This window comes from Stylophora pistillata, chromosome 13, assembly GCF_964205215.1.
Source record: "Stylophora pistillata chromosome 13, jaStyPist1.2, whole genome shotgun sequence".
NCBI lineage: Eukaryota > Metazoa > Cnidaria > Anthozoa > Scleractinia > Pocilloporidae > Stylophora > Stylophora pistillata.
Genome location: NC_142531.1, coordinates 23,221,053 through 23,239,222, shown reverse-complemented (window position 1 = coordinate 23,239,222; position 18,170 = coordinate 23,221,053). Strand labels below are relative to the sequence as shown.

Here is an 18,170-nt window from a genome sequence, read left to right as displayed (position 1 = left end):
GGCTAGCTCCAGTTACATTCAACCAATTTTGTCCTACTATATGTCATTTTAAAGCTAAATAAATGGACTTCAAGACAGTGTTGTTAATTGTTCATTATTACTTTTAATTAATTAATTTATGCTAATTTATGCAAATATTTTTGTCACGCAACACAAATTTTTGGAGTAAATACTCAATAACTTTCTTCCTTTATATCACATTAAAAACTGTTAAAAGAAAAGTTTTTCCCTATTATATAATGCATCTTTCCTGAAAATTTGATTGAAATTGAATAAGAATTTAAAAAGTTATGGTTACATCTTTCGGGTGCCCTCTTGAGGCCTTTTTTGGGTTAACTATATACATAAGCATGTGACTTATACAAGTGCATATTGAGCATTCAAATTAAACAAAAATTAAAAATCACTCATTCAAAATGATTTCCATGCAAAAATGACAGCCATTAACAAAATAATAAATCTGCATGCATCACAGCCGGACACGCAAACCCCTAAAAACCACCTGGTGGAAAACGGGGATCGTGTAACCCCAACCAGTGCTATGACGCTACCTTTGGGGTCACAAGGGGCCTTAACCTAACGAAAATACAGTTAAATCAAACAGAAATGTCATAATAAAGTCAATGATTGAGATGATAGTTCCTGCTGTGCCATATTTCAAAGCAGTTTTTATCTGGTAAGCAGTGCAGAAAAACTTGGCATTGAGGTGCATCACAGTAAGACTTGACTTTCAGCTCCTTCTTTGTAGCTGCATAGCAAACTTTGCAGTTTCTCTTTTTGTCAGAAAACTTTATAATGTGAGCTGTTTCATACTCTCCAGGATCCCTTTTTGGGGGTTTGAACACTGGAGGAGGACCATATTCTTCCAAGCCTGCTAGCTGTCTCACAAGTTCCTCACGATACTCAGCAATTGCGAATTTTTTAGGGCGCTTGAGTGCTTCTTCATCAGGGTGTTCTGCTCGATGAAGTTGAAACAAGATAAAACTGTTGACAATAGCTATGTCAATCATGTGGAAAAATAATGTCTTCCACCACCTCATACACTTTCTTAGAGCACAGTTCTTTGCAAGAATTTGATCAGACCGATCTACTGCATTCATGTAGTTATTATACTGGTCAATTGCCTTAGGCTGCTTTACATCAAGTTCTCTCCAAACATTGCCTACTTTTTCTTTTCTAGAAACCATTACAAAATCATTTGCATTTGCAATTGAAGTCAGAATTGTTACAAAGAATGTTTAGTGTAAATAAAACATCCTCACTCCATAAAAATCGCTTACAAAAGGGTTCTCAAAAAAGAAAAGGTAAGATATACATTATATTACAGCAAAAGAAGGGAAAATAATGGCCAAATAACCAAGAAATATCTTTTTGAGTATTTTCTCGCAAACACATGTTTGGCATCTCGCATTACACATTGCGGGAAAGAAATCATCTGATTCAATGGTAGTAAAAAATGTTAGAAAAAATGGTTAAAACAGCGTAAAATCCTTCTATTTCTTTACTTCTACTTTAGAAAAAGTCATGGAAATGTATTTTTCATGTAAAGAGGGCGAAAGAAAGTACAAAATGGGCAAAATAGTGACTAAATTCCAACACGCGTGCATTTCATCATGTTGTTTACACAATCCCTTACCTCAACTCTTCCTCTGAATCACTGTTTCCTTCGATTTCTTGGTTTAATTCGTACTCTTCTCCGCTGGAAATTCCCCCAGTCTGACTATCAATATCACTTTCAGGGTCACTATCGCCTCGAGCACAAATTTCAGCTACTTCTTCAGCCGTGAAACACACACGCGGTCGCTTGCTTGAAGACGCCATTTTGAAAATGCCCTTTCGTGTCACGCCACTTTTCCTCAAGGTGAATTTCGACTAACCAATCAGGTATATGGGTGGCAAAATGCTTTTCATTTGATTGGCTACATTCACTGACTATTTTTAGCGAAAAATTGGTTAGGTAACGCAAAAAACCATTGTTCTAGAGACGAAAACGTCATCGTTCCTCGGGTTTCGATATTTACGAGGTCCGTCACCAAAGGGTTAAGAGGGCCATATTTCAATGTATGGCCCAGTAAAAAAGTTTTTTTTTTAAAATTGAAATCTTCCCCCTCTATTTGAACCCAGAGATATGATAAATATCTCTCTAACCTCATTGTTCATTGCTTCCACTCACATTTACGGCCTGCACACTTTGTGCTTGGGCCAAGGGAGCATGGCAGAATTTATTTTCCCTTGATTTCAGGCGTCTTTCCCATATTTTGAGTTGCCATGTTACTTTTCCGCTTTTATCCACTGACCGCCATGTTGAGCCACGGAGCGGTGACTTTCCGAGGTTAGTACGAATGAGCCCTGAAGGGGCGAGGTGAGCCGCGAAGCAGTGAGAGTATTGTACTAACCTCGAAAAGTTGCCGCTTTGCGGCTTAACATAGCGGTCAGTGGATAAAGCGGAAAAGCAACATGGTGACTCAAAGATATGGGAAAGACGCCTGAAATCAAGGGAAAATAAATTCTGCCGTGCTCCCTTGCTTGGGCCATAATAAATAGTAAGAGGTATTTATTCTGTTGTATAAATCTAAGTTAAATCTGTAGATTTGACACTGGAAGCTAAGTTACACTGGAGTCTTGCTTAAGTCAACTTTCTGGACCGCATTGAAAAATGATCAATACTTATGAAAGTTTGCTTAAATTTAATTGATGGAAGTTGACGAGTCATAGAGAAGTGCATCCTTGTTAGTGTATCCTGAAGTTGAAATTGATCCATAATTGTTAGCAGGTCCTTCTATTAAGGCATTATCTCTGTTTCTTGGCGAGCGATTCAATACACCACCCTAGATAGGAAAGCACAGCAGGAAAAACTAGTCAGGCAGTAATTTATTAAGTTAAAACATCTTTTGATGCGATGCTATAAGAACATGTAGCCCCTTGATGATGCGAGTCCCTCGGAACAATCATTTTTATACATGAATGATAAAATGATGCAACTCCCATGTGATCAATGCTTTAAGTACCAAGATTCAATTAGTATTGCTCCCTTCTGACTGCCATCAGTTATAAATAAGATAGAAGAATTTAGCATTATATCAGGATAATACCCTCAGGCTGATAACTTGTTTGCAAGGTAACATTGGAATAAATAAAGAAAAATTACAAGTAAATTACTTCTGGGGGGGTGAAAGAATTGAATTATCAAATCAAACTGACTGCCTTTTACCTTTCTTCTATCATCAATATTCACCAAAATAGCAAATGTTACACAGGCCAAGGTGTTAGCCAGCAAGAAAATCATGACATACTTCCATTTGTACTTAGACCTGAAGTTAAAAAAAAAACATGCTTCTATTGAGATGGTGGAATTGTAATAATGAATGAAAAAGGAGTCATAGTAAATGAAAAAAAAAAATGGGCTCAGGCCATCAGTTGGAAAAAGATAAATTTTTTTAGTAAAAATGTATGTGAAAAAGAAGTCTTAGAATGTACAGTTTACTTCACAACCTGTTACAATGTTCTCATACATAATATACAACTTTGTATGTAAAACATAGTACTTACCTTATATCATCAAGCATTTTTCCAACAATGATGTTAGCTATTCCCATCCCAATCATCTGAATGGAAGTTGTTAATCCAAGAGCAGTTCCTTTGTGGGGGATAGAACACTTTCAGTAACCATATAGAGAATTACTACAAGGGTAAAAAGAAACATAAAGGCTTTGATAATCAAACAAAGTACAAAACTAGAATGCTGCCTTTTTAATCCTTTACACCCTACCATCAGTATGCATATTCTCCATAGTGTTCCCTATGCATTTCCCAAGGTGCTGACAAGGAGAATTTGTTTGACAATCAAGAGCTTGTTTAGTTGGTGATCATTTCCTTTATTCTCCTGGCCCCGGTTGTTCGAAGGGTGGATAATGCTATCCACTGGATAGCACAGTACGTTTTGGTAACGCTTATCCGCTGGATAGCGATTTATCCGTTGGATGGCGTTATCCGCCCTTTGAACAACCGGAGCCAGACCTTAAATGTGTGACTCAGGGGTGATAATGTAAGGAGAAATTAGATGGTAGTCACTCTTAGGGGTCAAATGGTGAACGAGTAATTAGTTCTGCCATTGCTCTGCCATGGGGAAGGTGTGGACAACCTTTGTCTTTGGGCCATTTATCCTACTTTGCTGTTATGAATTTAAGCTTTTCAGAGTTTTGCATCCCAGATTTCAGAGGACAGATCCTTCAGGCCCATAGTTAATCTTCTAAGAGGTCAGGTTTAAGTATTCCTGTTTATCCAAACTCACCAACAGTTGCTTGTTCCACAACAAGAGGGAATGATGGCCAAAGAGATGCCTACAAGAAAAAATTGTAAGTCGTCTTCAAGAAATAAATTGATTGTAATCCAACATCTAATCAAAGCTGGAATATCAATAATTATTTCAAATCACAATTGAAATGCAATCAAAGGAGCCAATTCCATTGCATGAATACCCATACTAAGTACTTCATTAAATAATGTGTATCCCAGCTTGTTCCATGCTGTAACAATCATCCAATTTCTCCTTAATACCCTTAAATTAAGGCCAGAAGACAAAAAAACCAAAGCCAACAGAGAAACAAACTTAGAACTGCTTGCTTTTAGTGACAAAATGCATTTTTTTTAAGCTAGATGATTTCTTTGAATCAGAGTAACAAGAAAAATAACCAAGCTACTGGTAATTAGTTCTTAAAATCATAGCTTTATGCCTTAAATACCAGACAACATCTTCACACAAAAATTAACTTACCGCAGCCATGGAGTATGTGAAGCCGAGCCAAATGGTTGATACAAGAGGATGAATATTTGGTGCAAACGCCAAAAATCCATATACTGGTATTGTTAAAGCTGAACAAAGGAATATAAGAATCCCTCTTCGTCCAAATTTATCCTATAGGACGATCAATATAAAAAAGGTAGCTCCCTAATTTATGACCACCAATCAAAAACCTGATATTTGCACATGATATTGTTTCTAGGTATTGCATACGCTTAGGTAAAAAAAAAAATATATATTTTCCCCATAAAATCAACTTCAGCAGAAGGGCAAACATGAAGGGGTAGGGTCAAATAGTCATTTAGCAGTTATTTTGGAAGTGCCAAAACTTGCAATTCCAGATTTACATGGGAAAAGGTGCCTAACATGAGTTGATCTGTTGATTTACATGATTTTCCTGATAACCTCCAGGACACAACTTATTAATTATCAATGAATAAAGGCTGATAGTTTCTAAAGAAACTGTTTGGGGCTGCGTCGGTGGGGGTAACGAAATAATTTGGATCTATCAACAAAGTTGAAATGGTAAATTGGCCACCGTAACGATTACAAAAACTGATGTTTCGAGTGTTAGCCCTTCGTTGGAGTGAATTGAGGAATTGTGGGTTGTGTGTGCTTTTAAAGGCAGAAAATGGAGCTATGTTATTGGTGAGAACATGGCAACGAGAAAAACACGAATAAATAAGTGGAATGAAAAGCGTTCGTTGATCCCTGTGGGATTTAGACTGCCAGTTTGAAAGATGAGCTGACTCAATTCATAACAGCAGTCAATTCTTTTCACCCGGCTCTGAAATATACCTGGGAGATTTCTGACAAGTCTTTATCCTTTTTAGACATCGAAGTTTCAATTGAAGGCAATGGTTTATGCGCTAGTGTGTATTACAAACCTACAGACTCGCATAATTACTTGTTATATTTGTCTTTGCATCCATCTCACGTTAAGAATTCCATTCCTTTTTCTCCGTTTCTAAGACTTCACCGTTTATGTAGTGATGACTCTGATTTCCACCACAAATCAGAGTCAATGTGCCAGTTTTTCGATAAACATGGTTACCCTGTTTCTGTCGTTCAAGCGGGTTACCACCGCGCCCAACTTATTGATCGACATTCAGCACTACAAACGTCACAAAAGGAAGATTCCGACCGCATTGCATTCCCTCTCATTTCACCCTCACAACCACTCAGTCAAATCCATCATTCTTAAAAACTTTCAATTACTTCAAAATGATCTGGAGACAAGCACTATCTTTTCGCAGCCTCCGCTCATTTCATTTAAACATGACAAAAACATAGGCAAGTTTTTGGTCAGAAGTTCTTTTCAGACTGATGACCAACCAGGCACTTTTAAATGCACTCGTGCATGATGCAAAACGTGTCCTTTCATTCACAACACTGATAAGATATCGGGACCCAAACGATCCATTAAGATCACCGATCACTTCATGTGCACCTCCACTAATGTAATCTATTGCATAACTTGCACTTATTGCAAAAAGATATACATCGGGGAAACAGGCAGTAGACTAGGTGACCGATTCTGAGAACACCTTCGCAACGTGGAAAAGAATGACAAGGACACATTGAAACCAGTTGCTAGACACTTTAATTTACCTAATCATTCTAAGCAACATATGGCAATCTGCAGTCTTTCCTTTCACTTGGGTAGCACGGAAAGCCGTAAAACTCTTGAACAAAAGCTCATCTTTCAAACTTACAGTCTTAATCCCACAGGGATCAATGAACGCTTTTCATTCCACTTATTTATTCGTGTTTTTCTCGTTGCCATGTTCTCACCAATAACATAGCTCCATTTTCTGCCTTTAAAAGCACACACAACCCACAATTCCTCTATTCGCTTCGACGAAGGGCTAACACTCAAAACGTCAGCTTTTGTAATCGTTACGGTGGCCAATTTACCATTTGTTGATATATCCAAATTATTAATTATCAATTTACTTTTAAGGTGTTTTGTTTGCCTTACCACAAACAAGCCCATTAGAGGTCCAAATAACATGGACACCATATACACGCTGCCAGCAATATATGAAGACTCTTGCTTGGTGAAGCGGAAAGTTTCATTGTAGTTCACATAAATAAATTTACTGCAAAAAAAAAAAAAAATTAAAAATGTAAAAATTGTTTTTAAATTACAAAAATTTTATCCATAGGAAGGGTTCTGACATGGGTGATAAATCAGTTTGTACCAGGTCCTAATAGTGACCTCTGCAATATTATCAATTGAAAGTTATGTCAATTTTGGTGATCATGGCCCCATAAAAAAGAAAAATTACCTGGCATTGGCAATGAAGGGAAACACACCAATGTAGAAAAACATTAGGCAGAATGCCAGAAGCCAGAATGATGACGAAAAGTGCTTGATGTCCATGAGTCTCTAAACACAAGAATCAAAACAAAATGTAAAACTAAGGAAGGGTCTGGAAATGGTTGGACCAAAAACAATTGAGGCACCAGACAGTGTACTCTGTACTTCAGTACTTACCATTCTTTTTGACTCAATTTCCATCTCTATTTTCTGTCAGTCAAAGAAATAAAGAAAATCAAATAACTTGTATTTTATCAAATCTCTTAATAAATAAAATAATATGGTTTTCATTAAGAAATATGGTAGCAAGAGAATTATGTAAAATACAATAAGAGAATATTCTTCACATCAGAAAAACAGTTCAAGCTGAGCTGACTTCTGATGCCCATATATAAAGAGGGTAAGTTTCTAAAGAATCTGTGGTGCTACATTGATGAAGGGTATGACAAGATAATTTGGTTTTGTCACTGAGTTGATGTGAATAAGTCACTGAAGAGAGATTCTAATGCCTAATATATACCCCTACTTTAGTTTCTGTGAAGTAAATATCAAAACTTTTTTCCAAGAATTTTCATTTTCAGTGATAAGTAAAATAATATAAGCCATACCTTGTTAAGTTGCTTCAGCCCAATAACGTCCATTAGTGATACTACAACAGCACAGACCACACCCACTCCACATAGGATGGCTCCTGCACAAAGAAAGAATATTGAAAATGTTTATTATTTTCTTACATACACACAGTCTTGAGATCAATATAAAAAGCAATCTCAGAAACATTTTAAGAACAAGGAATTTATGGGGGCTCACCAACTATATTCATGGAATTATTTGAAATATCACTAACAACAATGGCCAACATTTGACTCCAAAAAACAGACTGGAATGCAAAAACTGGATTACATAATTATCGTTTAACTTGCGAAGGTCACACTGCTAGAAGAGTGAATTATACAAAGGTGTTTGATCAAATGTGTGACATCACAAAGTTAGACAAAATTGAAACATTGAAACACCACGATACAGTGAACAGAAATTAACCCTTTACAGTAAACCCTAACATCAGTATGCATATTCTCCATATTGCTCTCTATACATTTTCTAAAGTGCTGACAAGGAGAATTTCTATGACAATCAAGTGTTTCTTAAACTGGTGATCATTTCCTTTATTCTCCTGACCTTAATGTGTGATTCAGGGGTGATATTGTAAGGAGAAATTAGATGCTGGTCACTCTTAGAGGTTTAAGTTAGTCTCTCAGAAATATGTTACCTCCCCATAAAGTCCACTGAAGACCATACTTTTCATTAAATCCTTCTGTTAGAAAAAAGTTTAACACACTGCCCTAGAGTGAATTAAAAAACAAAATTATAAACATTAAAATAACATAACAATAACATAAAAATTAAAAACAAAATACAATATCTAATTTTTGCAATAAATACTTTGAAATTTCGATAAAAGTGTTTTTATTTTTATGTAAATTTGATCTTTCATTTATCTAAGGGCACATGTCTGTAATTATGTAAATAATTATCCTCCTAGATAAGCAGCGAAGATATGGGCTTCAAACATGTGCCTCTAAGATACTAGTTGGGCCTAGAGCTTATCAATTATAGGCATAGCAACAATAAATTAAATAATCAAATTAAATAATTAGAAAAAGCGACATGCACCTACAGGTATCATTTGGTGAAAATATTTCTGACAAACTAGCAAATATGATTTTGGTTAACAAAAAATTGTTATAACCAATCAATACAGTATTTTATTTTTCAATAATCAATTATTCATATTATTATATTAAAAAATACTGGCTGGCTTTATCAAGCCAATGAATCAACAGAGCCAGATCTCTCACAATTGAACAGTCTGACAATAAAGTCCTTGATCCACTATGAAAGTATGCTATCTTCACGTTGTTGTTAAGTGCAGGCAAATTTGAGTCTCAAGTAAAATTTAGTTGCAATCAACTTACAAGTCTTGAAAATGCCAGAATACATCCAAAAGCAAATGCAAGTTCTTTTCCCTTGAACCACATTGCAGATATTCTGTTTTGCACAACTGTGTGGAAAAAAGGAAGTTTTATGTGCTATACACAAATATTGCACAACTATGTAGACAAAAAGAAGTTATATATGCCATATGAAAATATGTAATATATTATGTAATTATGCTAGCCTTATTTAAATAAGTTTTATATTAAGCCAATTTTAAAAAAGAACTTTCTGTGGTCTCTCTATTGATTGAAAGACAGAAGGAAAGTTTTTAAACCTGCAACATACAGTTAGGCTTTTAATAGTCAGACAAACTATTTCATTCTAATTTCCACAAAATGTGCACCTTACTTGTCAGTGAGCCATTTCCAGATCTGTGGGAAAGAAAACATCAAACATAAGAAAAACACCATGTTTTCCATAAATCAGTATTAGATAACCAGCTCAAAATGACAGCAATACAATATCTAATTTTTGCAATAAATACTTTGAAATTTCGATAATAGTGTTTTTATTTTTATGTAAATTTGATCTTTCATTTATCTAGGGGCACATGTCTGTAATTATGTAAATAATTATCCTCCCAGATAAGCAGCGAAGATCTGGGCTTCAAACGTGTGCCTCTAAGATACTAGTTGGGCCTATAGCTTATCAATTATAGGCATAGCAACAATAAATTAAATAATCATGAAATGAATATATTAAGTTATCAGGCTTTCTATATTAAGCAAGGAAATAATCACATTTGATAAGACCAGAGTAAGCTCTAAATGCCACTGCAGACTCACCCAAACAGTATTCTTCCCAACAGGAAAATGGGAACCATGGCTGACTCTCCTTTGAAGTACAGTCCTATTGCAAACACAGAAGTACCAGCCAGGCACATGGACGAGAACAACAGGGCACCAACTATAAAATGAAAACAATTAATATAAGTGTTGTATTGCAAGTTTTAAAAGTATGTTGCTGTTACAGTTATAGTTTCTGGTTCTTTTGTGTCTTTTGTTTTGTTATGTATTGCATTGTTTTGACTTGTGTCATCATAAAAACTAGTAAACAAAGATGAAGCTTCAACCACTTTGGTAAAAATCAGTAATTCCTCACACTTAAAACAGTAGTCACTGTCATTGCTGTACCACATGCTATAGGGATGGAATGACACTAATTTTTAAACTGAAGGTACAGTACAGACTGCAGGAATAGCAGCATTACATATGCGTTTCATGCGTGTAAATCCACCATATTGAGTATAATTTACATGCAAATTACATGTGTGTTACGTGCAATTATTATATGGCTGTGTCTCACAAGGACTGGGAACTACCAAATTCACGAATTTGATTGGCTGAAATCAACACTGAAAGCGGTCTAGATTTTCCCATCTAGACCGGCATCTCGACCGGTCTAGAAAAAAAAGGTACAAAGAATATAAAAAATTGGCATATAAGACACAGCCATATAATAAACATCTTATTAACCGAGCTAGGTCGGTCTGTATGCGAGAATCTTGACCTCGGTCGCTGGTACAGACCTCACTGCGTTTGGTCTGTACTGGCGACCTCCGTCAAGATTCTCTCCTAAAGACCTCTCGCTCGGTTAATAAGAACTAAGTATGAAATGCTGATGGCACTGAGGAATAATAGAGAAGATACCAGAAAACTCATTGGAACAGATTCTCTTGTGAAGGAAACCATGACTAAGAAAGGAAGGCAACTTCTTCAACCAGTCTACTGGAGAGCACTAGTTCCTTTTTATACCAAATGCTTTATACAAAAAATCTCAACTAAGTGCTACAGAAAAGAGCTCACAACTTCTAGGTACGATTTTTGTTCCAGTGATTGAGAAACAATTGAAATATTAACTCTGATTTAAGAAAGACCTGGTGGTAGACGATCAGGTTTCAGTTTTTTGCCATAGGACAATGTTAGAAGTGTGATTAATGTACGAAAGACTTTTAAGAATTATGTGTATATCTTGCGAATGCTAATTTTAATGAGGATGCGCTTGGACAAATGTACATGTAAGTTGACTATTCCACTATCTTTTTGTTTTATTTCCAATCAAATTTGTGTTTTTAAAAATATCGAATTGTAATTTTCTGTTCTCACAGCTTCAGACTACCATAACACTACCATTAAAACCTGAAAATCCAAGCCTGTTCTTCTTAATCACCTGAAATTCCATTTATTGCTTGTCCAATTTTGCACTTTAAAACATTCTGTACTTTATCTCATTACTTACTTGGATTTCCCAACTTGTCAATTAAAAACCCAGCCAGTACAACAACTATTGCATTCCTGCAAAACAGTAAAATAAGAAACACTCTTACTACTTTTAGAAGAATTACTCTGTCCCTGAGGGGTTGTGTCACGATAATTTGGACTACCAAACTTTTTAAAGCTACTGTAAAGGCAAAAATATAAAAGACACTCCCCAACTTGGTAGGCTGTACGAGACAAAACCCTAAAAATTGGCAACCTATGCTCTCACACCTATCAAAAACAAAACCTCGTCTAAACAGTTGACTTTGTATTCACTTGGTTCTGTTTTGAGAAGACATAATGGGTTGATGCCAAAATAGAAGCCAGCATGAATCATAAATAAGTATCATCAACAGCTTTGCCCTGATTCAAAATCTGGGATACTTAATAACTTAAATTTACCCAAGTTAAGAATACATGGAAAGAACGTGGCTCATGATTACATTTTAAAGGTATACTCTTGTCCACAAACTTCTATAAGCTTTAGATCTCAAAGTTTCCAAATTTACAATAAAATGTGCCTCACAATAGCACAGGGTTCGACACCTGGCCACCTGCATTGCTAGCCACCTGGCTAGTGATTTCTAAAATTTACCAGCCCGAACCACAACTTGGTAGCCCGGATCAATTTTCCTCTAGGTCTACTTCAAACACACAAACCTTCCTCTAAACTTATTGGCAAGGTCTTTTAAAATAATAAAGAATAGTTCAAACACTTCAAGTGCAAGACAATCGTGCCAGGCAATGTGCAAGGCATCGCAACATTGGTAAGCGCAGAGCCTGGGATCTAGTGATATTTAAGATCGACACGGAAGACAAAAAAAGATGCCAGTAGATGAAAGGCTTATGCCTTCTTTATTGGTATTATCATTCAAATTTGATTTTTTTTTTATTTATTTAACTGTGAACTTCAAGTAAACTAATTATTATTTCTTTCAATTTTTCTACTAGCCAGCAGGATATTAACCATGTTTTTTCTTCTAGCCCAACCAAATTTTTACTAGCCTTGGGCTACCGGGCTAGTAGAGATGTCGAACCCTGATAGCATGAGTTTGAAATCAGTATGGGGAGGCTTTGCAGATCAAGTAATTTCCCAGGAAAGGAAGGGGAAAGAGTATACCTTTTTCAAGTAAATTACTGGGTATCAAAGCTACATTTTTACTTACGTCCAGGCATATATAGCATAGAGCAAATTAAATTGTGTTTCAGTCAACTCCAAGCCACTAGAACAATGGGTTCCATTACTATGGATCTTGTCAATTGGCTTCCCATCCACTGTTGAGCAGTTACCTGTGCTGTTAGGATGTAATGGCTGCAAAAGGGAGAAGACAAAGTCACAAAAAGACCAAATAATAGGTTACCAGAGCAACACTACTTCCTCTTGCAAACACCCTTAATCTTAACCATAGTTGGGTCCCCTCTACTAACTATGTCTTAACCCTTTGTGTCTGTAAGTTTAGGACAAAAATTGGTGACCCCTATTTTTTGTTCGTTTTAATTTGCCGTCACAATATTGCAAAGTTGTTCTACATCTACATTTATTAGTCTTGCAAAGGGGGGCCATCATGCAAGACATAAAATAACAATAATAATTAACAAAATGAGATAAAAAAATGTTAAGATAAATGATACATATACATATTTTAAAGATTAAATTCCTTTAATTGCATCTTTAAAATTAATTAATTTATCAATTCCTAAAACACTATTTGGTAAGGAGTTCCAGTCTTTGTTAAATAAAAATGTTGTGAAGTAGCTTCATATGTTAAATAAAAATGCTGTGAAGTAGCTTCATATGTGAGCCTATCAGGTCTTTTTTTTTTTAAATTTCCACAAAGAAATTAACTTTAACATAATTTTGAAAAAAGCAAGCCCTAACTTGTTCACTAGTCATTCTAAGCAGCAAACAGGAAACTCACCGCTGTGAAGGTATTTTGCAAAACACTGCAACAGAACAGAGTTTAACAATGAAAATTCTACAAAAGTACAATTGAACCAAACAGAAACAATCAATGCTGGGACGAAATGTTATGGAGAAACTTACCTCGGCATGTCAAAGCAAAAATACGATCCGAACGTCAGCATACACGTGAAAATTAGTAGTACAAAACGAAATGGACCTAACAGGATAAAGAAATAAGAGACATCAAGGATAAATTTGCCAGTTTTTTAAACTGAAAAATGTAGATGAATATCATTTGATTCTTCCGTAATAATATTGCCATTAATTCACCTTTGCTTGCGTGGAAACATCCCTCATTTCGTCCGGGAAAGACAGGGTCAATATCTCTATAGTCCGCCATGTTTTTCTGTGATCAGACTGAACATGTGACCACTACTGGGGGTGTCGTCCAACAACAAACCAATCAGGGAACAGATTTAGAGCAAGTTTGGCGGAAGTTTTGAAAAAAAGTTTACAAAGACTAACAAACAGAAGATACATAAACACATTTTATACAGGAGGTTGTTTATTTGTTTGTTTATCATTTTTATGAGCATCCATTAATGCCACGAGTTACAATGTTTACGACTTTCCTCTTGAAAGAAAGCCAAGATTGCAAGTTGAAATACAGTAAGGGTGAAATCCAAAAGTGAAAATATAGTAAAATAATACTGAAGCTAAATCCTGTATGCATAAAAGAAAAAATGTATCAATAAAGGGATGAAGTGAAGGGGTGTTTCGTTTGGTTTCGTTGAGGTTCGCGGGCGCAGCTGACGTAGCTAAAGTTTTCAGTGACGTAAGTGACGGATCATGAAACGTCTCTATAGCAACTGGAAGTGTTTTTGCTCAGAAAAAATAGCGTGAATATTTGCTACGCACTGAGGAGAGTTACACGTGTGTTCCTCACGAAAAATTTACGACACAGCGAGTGAGCTGATTTGTATGTTGAAGCATTGTAAAGCTTTCTGAAAAGATATTAAGAGATTTTTGAGGAAAACCTGAACGGATTAAAAGCGAGGTAAGAGAATTTTTGCAGTGCGTTGTAAATTTTGTTCGCGCTCCATTGCGACGAAACTCTAGTCTCTGAAAGCAGAACTGTGATTATTTCCTCACTCCTGGCTAGAACCCCCTTTTTAAAAAAACAAGCTTGATCGTCACCTTTTTGATATTTGCGCTCACTGAAGCTTTAGTTATTTTTTTCTTTTTTTTCGCTTCAGAAGTAGAATGTGGAATCCTTTCACGCAAAATTTCAACACTTACCCCCATCAACAAGTTGGGCAATCTGGTAAGTGATAAAATTAGTGTTTTGTTTTTCGCTTGTTCAGAACACTATCTCTTTTTGGAAGCAGACAAGCTAAGTGGAATTCAAAACTCTTTACAATCGCTCTGTTTGTTCGAAAAGAAAGGGAATCGAGGTTTCCGCGCACTTAGTTACTAAACCACAACTTGCATTACGCTGGGGATAGAAGGAAGACAACGAACACAAATACTAACTCTTTACCGGTTGGGCTACTCTGGACTATAATCACGTGATGGCGCTTGAAAATTAGAACGGAATTGATTGTTCTGTCTGTATGTTTCGTATTTAGATCTTTAAAAAATAACGGGACTGGCGATACAAGGCTCGATTTCCGCCTTTTTCTCGTGTCCGATTTTCGATCCTCCCGAAGTGAGTGAGGCGAGCTCATTCCCGAATAGCGGTTGGTAAGATTAGGCGATATAAGAGAAATTTACTTTATCTTCAACAGGTTCCAAAGGTACTCAGTCCCCCGATGAGGGGAAGATTGAGTTACCGGGAGGAGGATTCATTCAGAAACCTGCGTCAGAGCTGCAAAGAGCATCTGGAGTTCATGCAATTAAGATTGAGCAACCAGAAGGAGGTTTCATTCAGAAACCTGGGTTAGAGCTGAAACAAGCACCTGCAGGGATTGAGTTACCGGGAGGGGGGTTCATCCAGAAACCTGGGTCAGAGCCACAACAAGCTGGGATTGAGTTACCAGGAGGAGGGTTCATTCAGAAACCTGGGTCAGAGCCAAAACAACCACCTGTAGTTCATGCAGTTCCTCCCATGTATTTTCAATATAACCCTGTTCCTATTCCACCATATGTTCAGGCGGATGAGTTTGAAACTCCTGAGGTAAGCATATCGCAAATAAATTTAGGTACAAATGCCCTCTGAGTTTATTAATACAATGGACCCATTCGATCTAAGCTCTGACTTAACTGTCAAAAACCATGAAATTAGATGGGGGAAATCACGCCTAAGCATAATTCTTAGGCTCCAACCATATTGTGGAGGGGATCACATGATTTTCAGGGGGGGACGGGGGGAAGATCGCCGCTAACAGGCTATAAAGAGGGGATTAGAGAAAATCGACTACCAATGAGGGAAGAGGGGGTTTAAAGAAAACTAGGGGGCCTTGAGGGGGGAGGATCAGTAAATTTTAATGTGACGCGACCGAAGTCCTTTGAAATTCCCATCCCCACCTGGGAGACAAAAAATGACCGGTCTCTAAATGCATGCAATTGTTTTATTTGTTTGTTTGTTTGTTGTTTTTTTTTACAGGAGAGGTTATCGCTCATGAATAAACTTGAAATGATGTTGGAGGAGAGAGAAGAACGAAAAAAGGAGTTAGACGAATTGTGTGCTCAAGGCAAGAATCTTGAACAAACTCTGTACAAATTGAATGTCGCTTTGGACTTTCACACCAGTGAGATGACAGAACTTAAAAACACTCTTCGAAAAAAGAAAGAACAAATGAAATTTACAATTCAGTCTAAAAGAACTGATAATACAAGATTGCGGGGAATTATTCAGCAATTACAGCTAGAGGAGACCAAGACTGCAAGCTATAAAGTAATAGCGACCGAAAGCAAATTTTTGAAAGAGCAAGTCTCAAAGGCTACTGAAGAAAGAAAATTCTTGAAGAAGAAAATAGATGAGTTAGACCATAAGGCTGACGAAATGGAGTTGAGAAGTAAGATCATCGAACAAGAGGAAATAACTCTTGAGAAAAATCTGATCGCGTATGTCCAGCAACTGGCCGGGAATGGTGAACTGAAACAGCAACACGATAGTTCTCGTTACGAGGTTAGTGATTACTTTTTAATAGAAGTAAAAGATAACTCCACCTAGATTATGAAAAGCCTCTTGGACTTAAGAAAACCTAAACCGCTAAAAAGCGAAAAAACGATTTATAAGTAATACGCAAAATAGAAAGAAAATACCTCACTCGGAATGTCTCCTCGCCCCCCCCCCCCCCAAAAAAAAAAAAAAAAAAAAAATTAAGAAGCTCCTCCGTCTTATCCTGAGCCTGAGTGCTAATGAGAAGATCTAAGCAACCTTTTCTTTACTTTGGTAGTTTGATGAAGAGCCGGACAGTGTTGTGAATACCATTACAGTACAAGATCAGACACACCCTGACCCTCAAGAAAGTTCTCTCCTTCACCCGCTTCACGAGGTGACCCCACATATTTCTGAAACTGAACTTGCTGAGCAACCCACCATAAACGAAGCCGACCAGCAAGTTGAAGAAATCGATGACTCTGAAACGATCGAGGTCCTCGAAGATAACGGCGCACTCAGACCAAAAGTTAAGAAGGTCCGTAAAATTAATGAACAAATAGAAATGATTCCAATAATTCTCTTGAAATGGCATAATTTTTTTTTAACTTAATCTCAGTCCATCAGATAAAGCTTTGAAAAAAAGAGCAGTTTACTAGCCAATCAATTCAATTGAACGTGGGACAAACTAAGTACGGATTTTAGGAACTTAGCCTGGAGCGAGAAGTGATGGTCTTCTGGGTCCAGTAGCTCAGTAGTAAACTGGCCACTCACAGCGAAGATTGAGTCGTTATTTGAGCATCTTGAAAAATTTGGCCAAGACTCTTCAAGCTCATCATTTGCAATCTGTTGAAATCTTCTTCATCCTCAGCCATCCTTGTTCCCTCTTGGTTTATTAGTGTCTCTTTGATGTTTTTCTGTCCTACTGAATAAATATTTTGTATTGACAGAAGACAGTCGTATTTCCGGTTCTCACTTCTCTCCGCAACCGGAAGTATGTCTGTGACAACCATAGGTACATCAGCAATCGCAGGCTACACCGGACCTGTTGACGGTTATCGTTATATTCACCGTTCTCATATTTTACTGCAGGGTGGATTTTTCTCTAGATTACGGAGAGTATTTCGAAGGAAACCGAAACAAGGCTCTGGAAGAGAAAAACGGGGCAAGAAAGAAGTTCAACGCAATAAGAAGTGTATTAACGATCCCGAGCCCACTGAGGTTGTAACTGAGGTTATTGAGAAAAAAGACACAGATCTTCACCTCACCGCTGAACTGGAAGGAGAAACATCGGCTCAAGAAATGAATGAATGCAACGAAACAGTAACAAGACTTTAAAGATTAACTTGTTACACAAATATTAAGCAGAGATTTGTAAATATGTATTATAAATATATGTAAATATAGGTAAGGTACTTTTTAGTTTTATTTTGTGGTTTTTTGTTTTGTTTTTTCTATGCAAATGTTGCTCATTGAGAATTAAAAAAAATGAGACTGTTATTCAGTTTTGAGTCAGTTTTCTTTGCAAAGGAGCGGTAAGGATAAAATATTTTATCCCCTTATCAAGGACCCCTAAAATTGGAGAGCGATTGCACTGTGGGAATACATTGCTGATGTGCTCTGTAGCCCCCTCTCTCCTTTAAGATTGTCCAAAAATGATTCTCTTCTTATGTAATCAATATATCTTCAAATGTCAAGGTGACAAGAAGAAATAATTTAGGTACTCAGTGTTGGATTAAAACAAAATTCTCAGAGGTTCTCCATTCTTATGATGGACAGTGCAG

At 36.7% G+C, this 18,170-nt stretch overlaps 2 protein-coding genes across 3 annotated transcripts; one reads left to right on the top strand and one right to left on the bottom strand.

Moving 5' to 3' along the window:
• Positions 1-2,484: 2,484 nt before the first annotated feature.
• Positions 2,485-13,734, bottom strand: LOC111330095 (lysosomal dipeptide transporter MFSD1). Of its 2 annotated transcripts, XM_088743911.1 has the most exons (18): positions 13,614-13,733; positions 13,425-13,500; positions 13,300-13,324; positions 12,547-12,692; positions 11,361-11,416; positions 9,908-10,028; positions 9,471-9,493; positions 9,101-9,186; positions 8,395-8,467; positions 7,733-7,815; positions 7,302-7,334; positions 7,093-7,193; positions 6,783-6,903; positions 4,775-4,915; positions 4,292-4,340; positions 3,550-3,637; positions 3,212-3,311; positions 2,485-2,828 (listed from the first exon to the last, which is right to left on the bottom strand). In XM_088743911.1, the coding sequence occupies exons 1-18, from the start codon at positions 13,681-13,683 to the stop codon at positions 2,688-2,690; spliced, it is 1,533 nt and encodes a 510-aa protein (XP_088600037.1). In that variant the 5' UTR covers positions 13,684-13,733; the 3' UTR covers positions 2,485-2,687. The 2 variants fall into 2 exon arrangements, 1 of the variants encoding a protein (XP_088600037.1); XR_015994926.1 differs by lacking the exon at positions 2,485-2,828 and having other exon boundaries at positions 3,550-3,681; positions 13,614-13,734.
• Positions 13,735-15,045: 1,311 nt separating this feature from the next.
• Positions 15,046-17,886, top strand: LOC111330094 (uncharacterized). Its single transcript, XM_022934892.2, has 4 exons — positions 15,046-15,459; positions 15,889-16,413; positions 16,685-16,924; positions 17,479-17,886. The coding sequence occupies exons 1-4, from the start codon at positions 15,391-15,393 to the stop codon at positions 17,722-17,724; spliced, it is 1,080 nt and encodes a 359-aa protein (XP_022790627.2). The 5' UTR covers positions 15,046-15,390; the 3' UTR covers positions 17,725-17,886.
• Positions 17,887-18,170: the final 284 nt, after the last annotated feature.

Excerpts from the sequence above, each read along its gene's own strand:
- LOC111330095 (XM_088743911.1), bottom strand. The coding sequence starts at position 13,683 with ATGGCGGACTATAGAGATATTGACCCTGTCTTTCCCGGACGAAATGAG. Across the intron at positions 13,325-13,424 it reads TTTTGCTTTGACATGCCGAG|TGTTTTGCAAAATACCTTCA; the intron begins GTAAGTTTCTCC and ends GTTCTGTTGCAG. Across the intron at positions 12,693-13,299 it reads TGCAAAATACCTTCACAGCG|CCATTACATCCTAACAGCAC; the intron begins GTGAGTTTCCTG and ends TCCCTTTTGCAG.
- LOC111330094 (XM_022934892.2), top strand. The coding sequence starts at position 15,391 with ATGTATTTTCAATATAACCCTGTTCCTATTCCACCATATGTTCAGGCG. Across the intron at positions 15,460-15,888 it reads ATGAGTTTGAAACTCCTGAG|GAGAGGTTATCGCTCATGAA; the intron begins GTAAGCATATCG and ends TTTTTTTTACAG. Across the intron at positions 16,925-17,478 it reads TCAGACCAAAAGTTAAGAAG|GGTGGATTTTTCTCTAGATT; the intron begins GTCCGTAAAATT and ends ATTTTACTGCAG.